Below are 7,848 nucleotides of genomic sequence, written 5' to 3'. Positions count from 1 at the left end.
CACCTGTCTTTCTGTCTGTCTGTCTCCCTTTCCAGAAAGACTGTGAGCTCCTTGAGGGCAGAGGTCACATGGAAAGGTCAGAACTTGATAAGCAGTGAGCTCCCTAGTTCTAGAAACCTGTTGGAGAGGGTATGTTTGTCAGGGATGTTGGGCAGGGGAGAAAGTGGAACTGGAAGGTGCGGTTGAAGGGTCCCAGGCTCCTCCATCTCCTGACTCTGAGACCCCATGGTGTGGGAGAGGCCTGGGAGGCTCTGCCCTCTGTGGGCAACCAAAATAGAACAAAGCAGCATGAAACAGACTCAGCAAGGATGTCTCTTTGTGACCTTAGGGCAGACGCTGGCCTGTGGAGGGATAAACTCAGAGAGCCCAGGGCTTTTGCGCTGGTGAGGTCCCCTCTGTGCACCGGCCATGTTGACCAGCCACACTGGGGAGGCCTCCCTGGGGCGTCACATTCCCCCACACATGTCCATAATGTCGGCGGCGTCCTCTGAGATCTGCTTGCTCGCTGACTCAGCAGCTGGCCCACCCAGAAGTCGCCTTACACCTGCTCCTTCTTACCTTGTTTGAACACAGCTCCAGCTGTGGTGTGGTACCCATGCCTTCTCTTGTCACCTCAGCCCACCCCACAAGCTGCCAAGGCAAGATTATCCTCTCTGTTTGATGGATGAGGAAAATGAGGCCCCAAGGGTAGGAGTGTGTGGGTGGCAGTCACAGAGCCTGGCCTGAGGCCCAGTGTTCTTTCCAGTGGCCCTCCCATCCCCTGAGAGCGAAGTCTTCACATGCAAATGAAACCAGGACACACAAGGGCTGAAGAGCACATGTCTGGGGAGGCAGGGAGGTGTGGAGGGCAGCACCATGCACAACAAATATGTCTGGAGCCTAAGCCACGGTCATCTGCTGTGTCCTAGGCCATTGAAATGGCACATACCTCCCCAATGTGCCAGGTTCTCCCTGGTCTCAAGACCTTTGCCCAGGCTGCTCCCTCCACCTGAGAGACTTTTCCCCTCCCTTGGCCTGGCTAACTCCCACTCATCCTCTAAGTCTTGACTTCAGTGCATTCAGTAATTCAACGACTATTTCCTGAGCACCTGCAATGAGGCAGACCCTATTCAAGGCGAGCTGTTGGCAGTGAGCAAAAAGAAGATTGTGATGCCCTTTCAGAGTTTGCAGTCTCCCGAGGCAACCACACATTGCCAACATTGAATGAGCTGGGATAGGCCTGTGGCTGGAGCAACCCCACACCAGTGGCTTAACACAATGTCTATTTTGCACTCATATCACAATCCAAATGCATGGCAGGGGGCTCTGCTTCAGTGTCACTGCCATCCCTTAGCCTTAGATGGGGTCCCCTTGGACTCTTTGCACCGGCCTGGCCCAGGAGGAAACGTTGGGCAGGGAGGTTTCATGGCTAGGTCTGGAGAGGTGTCCCTGCCACTCCCGCTCACCACATTCTGCTGGTGAGAGATTGGCCATATGACCACACTTGCCTGCAAGGAAGTTTGGGAAACGCTGTCTCACTGGGACATCCAGGTTTGGTGAACACCTGGCTACACTCTGTCAGGGAGAACCACATAAATACACTGGATGAATTTCCTGGGGTTGCTGTAACACTTCCCCAAACGTGGTGGCTTACAGCAACAGAAACTTATTCTCTCACAGTTTTGGAGGCCAGAAGTCTGAAATCAAGGTGTCGCAGGCCCACGCTCCCTCTGGAGGTTCTAGGAGAGGGTCGTTCCTGCCTCTTCCATCGTCTGGGAGCTGTTGGCAATCCTTGGCTTCCTGGGCTTGTGGCCATATCACTCCAGTCTCACATGGCCTTCTCTTCTGGGTCCTTTCCTTTGTGTGTTTTTTCTAATAAGGTTACTTGTCAATGGACTCAGGCCCTTCCCCCCACCCCCCGCCCTCCATAATCCAAGCTGATCTCATCTATCAAGAACCTTTGTAATTACATATACAAAGACTTGTTTTCCAAATAAGGTAAAATTCACAGGTGCTTGAGATTAGAACATGGGCACATCTGTTTGGGGGCCACCTTTTAACCCACTAGCAGGATTGCCTGGACTTCTTTCTATGGCAGCTGGCTCCTAAGAGGGCAGAAACAACGGCTGCAATGCCTCTTAAGACCTAGGCCCGGAAGTCCCAGAATATTATTTCCACTGCATTCTATTGGTCAGAGCAGGTCTCAGGGCCCACCCAGATTCCAGGGGAGGGAAAGTAGACTCCACATCTTGATGGGAGGTGTGGCAAAGAGGGCATGTACCGCGGGAGGGATGGTTGCGGCCTACTTCATAAACAACCTACCAGAGTCTCTGTGAGTTTTGGTGGGAGCCTCTTCCAGGGGCCCTGGAGATGTGTTCCCTGGTGATGGGGTTGTTGATGAGGCTGGGCTAGAATTGCTGTGTCTGAGTGGGAGTCCCCCAGACAGGTGCGCTTCAGAACCAGACTAGCCACCAACCCAGTGGGTGACCTTGGGCCAGGCCCTCAGTCTCTCAGCCACCACCTATGGAATACTTACTATGTGCCAGGCCCTGAACGGGACACTGGGGTCCCAGTGGTGAGCAAGCCAGGTCCCCGTGGAACTTTCTCTGTTGTGGATGACAAAACCTCATAACTGGACAAACTGATCACAGAGTGTGACAGGTAAGAGAACAGCAGAGAGTTGGGCGGGAGAATCCCTGGGGATGAAGAAACCAGGATGAACCTCGAGGGCAGAGACCTGGAGGATGATGAGGCCTCCTGCCCCATTCTAGGCCTCGGTTTCCTCCTCTGCACAGTGAGAGGGTTTGTCAGAGCTGAGGACTCCATGTACCTTCCCTGGAGTCCTACAGTTCCCCAGAAGTACCCCAGGACCAACTGTAGGAAGGGGCTGTGCAGGGGACATCTAAAGTTTGTGACTAATTGGGCTTGAAGCTTCTTGGTCAGCTCCCACAATCCAGGTTCCAAGCCAGTGTCACAGTCTCTGATCCCAGTGGCTGTCTGGGACAAAACGTTCCCAGGACCCGTCTTGTTCTTTAATGGCCCTGCCAGGGTTCTGGGCTCTGGGGAAGCAGGGAACTTCCCTTCTGTCCATTGGACCCTCAGGTCCCCCCATCACCCAGAACAGACACTGTGCCAAGATGCTTGCAGCTGACCCTCACCTTTGACCTTGGGTCTGCTTGAACCAGGAGAGCTCCTGGGAGCCCCCACGAAGTGCCAGGGTCCCTCACGGAGCTCAGGCTCTTTGGGGTTATCCCTCCCCTCTGTGTGAGCCCCTTACCCTCTCTGAGCTTCAGAGTGAACCCTGCCTCACGGGGCAGAACACTGGTGACAGGCAGGTCCTCCGAAGCTGGCTGGGGTGAGACGGGGTGAGGTGGCAATTCCTCTGGGGAATGAGGTCAAGAGAAGTGGCAGGAAAGACCCAGCCTCCTAGAGATCCGGGTGGGGGACCTGCCCCTGGTGCTCTGCCCCACCTTCTGAGAAGTTCTGGGCCCTGCCTACCCCACAGAGGTTGGGAGAGGCCTGGAGGCAAGTTAGTCACTAGGCAAATCTCTTGCTTCAGCTCAGCAACGTTTATTCCCATGTTCAACCCATGTTGGGAACTGGGTGGGGCGAGAGATGCCAACGATAATAATCCCTGCCCCCCCTGGGCCTCAGTTTCCCCCTCTCACATGGGAAGGAAAGGCTTTCCCTGCTTCTTCATTGGGTACTGTAAAGATGGAAGCAACACTATCTGGGCCTTAGCCTTTCGGCCACAGAGTGCTGGCACTAAGAACCACCCAGACTCAGTGCTTGGCCTCTGGGGGCTCACCAGCTGGAAGGGAGGCCCAGGCCCTGCCCACAACTAGCCGCAGGCTGGAAGGAAGGGCGGGTGGGGCATGGCCTGTCAGCCAGGCATGTGAGAAACTCTCAGCCAAAGGCGTCACAGAGCTCCGCCCAGGACTTTTACGGCTTCCACACCCTCGCTTCTGGGCAGGCTTCTAAGGGGGACCCCCATGCCCAGAGGGCAGAATCCACCACGAGGCAGAGCTGAGCCCCCTTCTCAGTCATGTTGGGGTCTTTGCTGCGAGTGTGTCTTGGAGTGGAGGACTGGAGCGAAGGGGTAATCACAGGGCCCTCGAGTGAGGTAGTAGCAGAGGCCTCAGGGGGGTATATAAGGAATGCTGGAGCCATCCACATACAGGAGGCCACTCCATCCACAGTCCAGAAGGCCCTCGAAGAGGTAGGTCATCAGACATGGCTGTCTCATCTGGGTACGGCAGAGGCCACCACTGCTTTCAGCATCCTTAGGTGCTCAGAGACGGCTGCGGCGAGGCTGGCCGGCTCAGGGTCACGCTGGGTAAGCTGGCAACAAAGCTCTCCCACCTTCTCCTCATCTGCTGGAAGACAGAGGAGGGGGAGATCAGGAACCAGATCCGCCCACCCCCTTAACAGCTGGGCTTCAGGTGTTGTTCCACCTACAGCCACCAGGTGGTGGTAGACCCCAGAGACAGAAGCGTGGCTCACTAGGGTCCCTTTCTCCTAGAGGAAGGAGGCAGGGGCCAGGAGCCCGCAGCTCCCAACAAGAGGGGCGGGATCCCTGGGGAAGGGGAACACAAGCTGTAACTCAGGAGAAATTGTACTGGCTGATCGCCTTGCCTCCAACAAAACCCACCCCTCCTACACACTGCCAGGTTAATCATCTTAAAACATCTATGATCGTAATACCCGCCTGTTCTAAAACCTCCCATGACTCCTCTGTACCTATGGGATGAATCCCAAATGCCTTCAGGGCCCTCTGAAATATGGTTCCTGGATATCTGTCTCTCCAGCCACATCTCCAGACAGCTCTGTTGTCTCCTTGGTCCTTAGCCCCAGGCGTTTCTACCTCCGAGCCTTTGCTGCCCTGGGTCCCTCTCCTTGGAGTTTCCACCATCCCCTTGTAGCCTTCATCCATCCATCAGTCAAACCTGTTGATATTGCCTCAGCCACCGCCGGCTGCCTCCTTGCTGAGCCTGGATCAGCTGCTCCACGTCCCCCACTTCCCCTGGCTGCCGCTCCAGATCAGGGAAGTCCAGCCCTTCTGGGCCTCTATCTGAGGACCTGGACTTCTCACGCCCCTGTCTGAGGCTCAGTGACCGGCGCAGTCGGCCCTCCAGAGGCTTCCCCCAGGGCTCCTGGAGCTTGCCATAGGAGGGCCGTGGTCCTCGCAAGGACTGGCTGCGGGGCCCTGTCCCCATGGTTCTCGTGGCTGCAGGCGCAGGACTGCTCCAGGCCTTTGGAAAGTCACTGGCCTCTGAGGTGGACTGCTGCCTCCACCCATCTGACAGGAGCCACTTGGGGACAAAGGTTGGTGCTGAGGTGGCCACCATAAACCAAAGGGCAGGCCACAGAGGCCAAGCATCCCTGAGTCACCCTCACCACCATCTCTCCACCTTCTAGGGCAAAGGGTGCAGGCCTCTTCCCCCACCTCCCCCCACCCTCCCCAGGAAGCATTCTCTGACCACCCCATCCCTGAAGAGCCTGGCCTCCTCTGAACTCCTGCAGCCCTGGCTCTCTAAACTCGTTCTGTGCACACTGAGAATAGATGGCTCAGCAGCAAAACAGAGACAAGCTTTAAGAAACAGGATAGCTCCAACCTAGGCTAGTCAAATTCACAGAGACAGCTAGCGGCATGGTGGTTGACAGGAGTTGTGGGGAATGGGGAGGTGGGTGTTTAATGGCTATAGAGCCTCTGTTTTGCAAGATGAAAAAGTTCTGGAGCTTGGTTGCACACCAATGCGAATGGATGTAATGCTACTGAATTGTACAAATGGCTAAGATGGTAAATTTTATGTTTTGGTATATTTTGCTATAATTGGAATTTTTTAGAAAAGAAAGAAACAAGACAGCTCTAGGCTGGGAGTCAGGAGGCTTGGATTTTTTCCAGGCCCCTAATTTTTGTCCCTAATTTTGCAACACAGAACAGGGTTAAGAGCTCAGGTTCTAAGGGCCAACCACCTCTGGGTAAATGGTGGTTCCATCACTGCAGCTGTGTGACCTTGGGTGCATTTTCTCCATTTCCTCTTTGTGTATATAAATATATATACATATATATACATACATATATATATATATATATATATATACACATACATATATATATATATTTAAAAATTTTTTAAATTGGGGAATATTGGGGAACAGTGTGTTTCTCCAGGGCCCATCAGCTCCAAGTCGTTGTTCTTCAATCTAGTTGTGGAGGGCGCAGCTCAGCTCCAAGTCTAGTTGCCGTTTTCAGTCTTAGTTGCAGGGGGTGCAGCCCACCATCCCATGCGGGACTTGACCGGCAACCTTGTTGAGAGCTTGCGCTCTAGCCATCTGGCCGCCCCTGGATTTCCTCTTTTGTAGTGGGAATGAGAACTCAGAATTGTGAGGATGTATAGATGTAGATGTGAACCAAAACCGACTCCATCTTTGTGTCCTTTCTTACTGTGACCTTCGACCAACCTCACTGTCCTTAGCAAGCAGATCAAAGACTTCTAATTAATAATGATCCATGTTCCCTAAAATGTATCCATAAATAATACTTTTGTACGTAATGGCCAGGATGAATATCAAACTGGTGACAGTATCTACCACCAGGTGGTATGGCCCCTGGTGCCTCTGCATTCTTTGTCTCTGTCTTGTCAATGAATAGTACTGAGTTATATTATAAAAACAGGACAACAACAGAAGTCCTCAGCGGAGAATAATTTGCACAGAACTGCTGGGCTGGCTGTTGGCTCCGGCCCAATCTTCCCGTAACTAGATTACCCTATAATAAATTCTGTTATAGTCTATGGAGTTGCCTCCTTTGACTTTTGGTCTGAAGATACCTTCTCTTCTCCATATGGTGGCCATGACACCTTTGCCCCACCATTGCACATAGGACTGGATGTGATATGCCGTGCCAGCACAGGGCCTGAGACATAGCAGGTGCTCAAAAAGTGAGTTGATGGTGTTCATTATCTCGGGCAAATCCCTTCCCCTTTCAGTCAGTGTTGTCATCTGTAAAATGGGTTGTTATGAAAATGAAATGAAATCATGACTGCAGATGCCTGTAAAAGCAAGACTACCAGCAGCAGTTCTTTCTCCCAAGATGGGCAAGAGAAAGGCACTTGGGCTGGACCAGCAGATGCTCAGAATGACAGAATCTGATGGCTGAAAAGGACCTCAAACATCTTTTTGTTTTAACTGCTATTTTCTGAGCATATTTTTTGGTTCCTCGATGTATTGCATTTAAATCTCATGATAGTCTTACGAGATGAGCATTGTTATCCTTCTTTTATAGATCAGGAAACTGAGGCTCAGAGAAATTAAGCACCTGGCCAGAGACCGTGCCCGGTAAGTGACAGAGCTGGGACTCCCGCCCCAGTCTACCTGGTTTTAAAGCCCATGCTTCAACTATTGTTCTCCTGTTGTGTTGGTGGCAGAGTCAGGACCAGGTGTTCTGCCTCCTCTGTGTTTGGGCTGCTGCACAGGGCACCGCTGTCTGGGGTCCGGGAAGTCCTGGCTGCAACTCTTGGCTCGTCCCAGCTTCTCCCTGGGCCTGGCCTTGCTCTCTTTCCTCTCTCTGTTTCTAGGCCTTTCTTGGGTGCAGAGGCTCTTACTAGTCACCAGCTCAGCTCCTCGTAGCCAGAGGAGATGAGGCAGGGCTAGCGTCAAGGGGAGAATGGAGAAAAGGGCCCTAGTCGTCTGCCCCAGCCTGTCCCAAAGGTGGCTGTGATCCGTGCCCAGGCCTCTTCATTCCAACTCTGACACGTCTAAAGGCTAACCCGCAGGCCAACCCTGACCCTGCTTATAAAGCAACAAAACCATTACACAATCTTCAATGTTCTTACCCCAGGACAATCAACTCAAATCCCTGCTCTC

At 53.1% G+C, this 7,848-nt stretch overlaps 1 protein-coding gene across 2 annotated transcripts; it reads right to left on the bottom strand.

The window, feature by feature from the left end:
- Window positions 1–2,961: 2,961 nt before the first annotated feature.
- Window positions 2,962–5,264, bottom strand: LG06H11orf86 (linkage group 06 C11orf86 homolog). Of its 2 annotated transcripts, none has more exons than XM_019737628.2 (2): window positions 4,926–5,264; window positions 2,962–4,355 (listed from the first exon to the last, which is right to left on the bottom strand). In XM_019737628.2, exons 1-2 carry the CDS (start codon window positions 5,193–5,195, stop codon window positions 4,263–4,265), a joined length of 363 nt encoding a protein of 120 aa, XP_019593187.1. In that variant the 5' UTR covers window positions 5,196–5,264; the 3' UTR covers window positions 2,962–4,262. The 2 variants fall into 2 exon arrangements, with proteins under 2 accessions (XP_019593187.1, XP_019593188.1); XM_019737629.2 differs by having other exon boundaries at window positions 2,967–4,352.
- Between the last annotated feature and the right edge of the window lie 2,584 nt (window positions 5,265–7,848).

The sequence above is a fragment of the Rhinolophus sinicus genome, linkage group LG06, assembly GCF_036562045.2.
Source record: "Rhinolophus sinicus isolate RSC01 linkage group LG06, ASM3656204v1, whole genome shotgun sequence".
Classification (NCBI taxonomy): domain Eukaryota; kingdom Metazoa; phylum Chordata; class Mammalia; order Chiroptera; family Rhinolophidae; genus Rhinolophus; species Rhinolophus sinicus.
Note: the sequence above shows the minus strand (reverse complement) of the source record. Positions and strands in the feature narration are given on the sequence as shown.

Bases quoted from the DNA above. Each gene is read 5' to 3' on its own strand.
- LG06H11orf86 (XM_019737628.2), bottom strand. From the start codon at position 5,195: ATGGGGACAGGGCCCCGCAGCCAGTCCTTGCGAGGACCACGGCCCTCC. The intron at 4,356-4,925 runs GTTTGACTGATG...TCTGTCTTCCAG, and splicing joins GGCTGAGGCAATATCAACAG to CAGATGAGGAGAAGGTGGGA.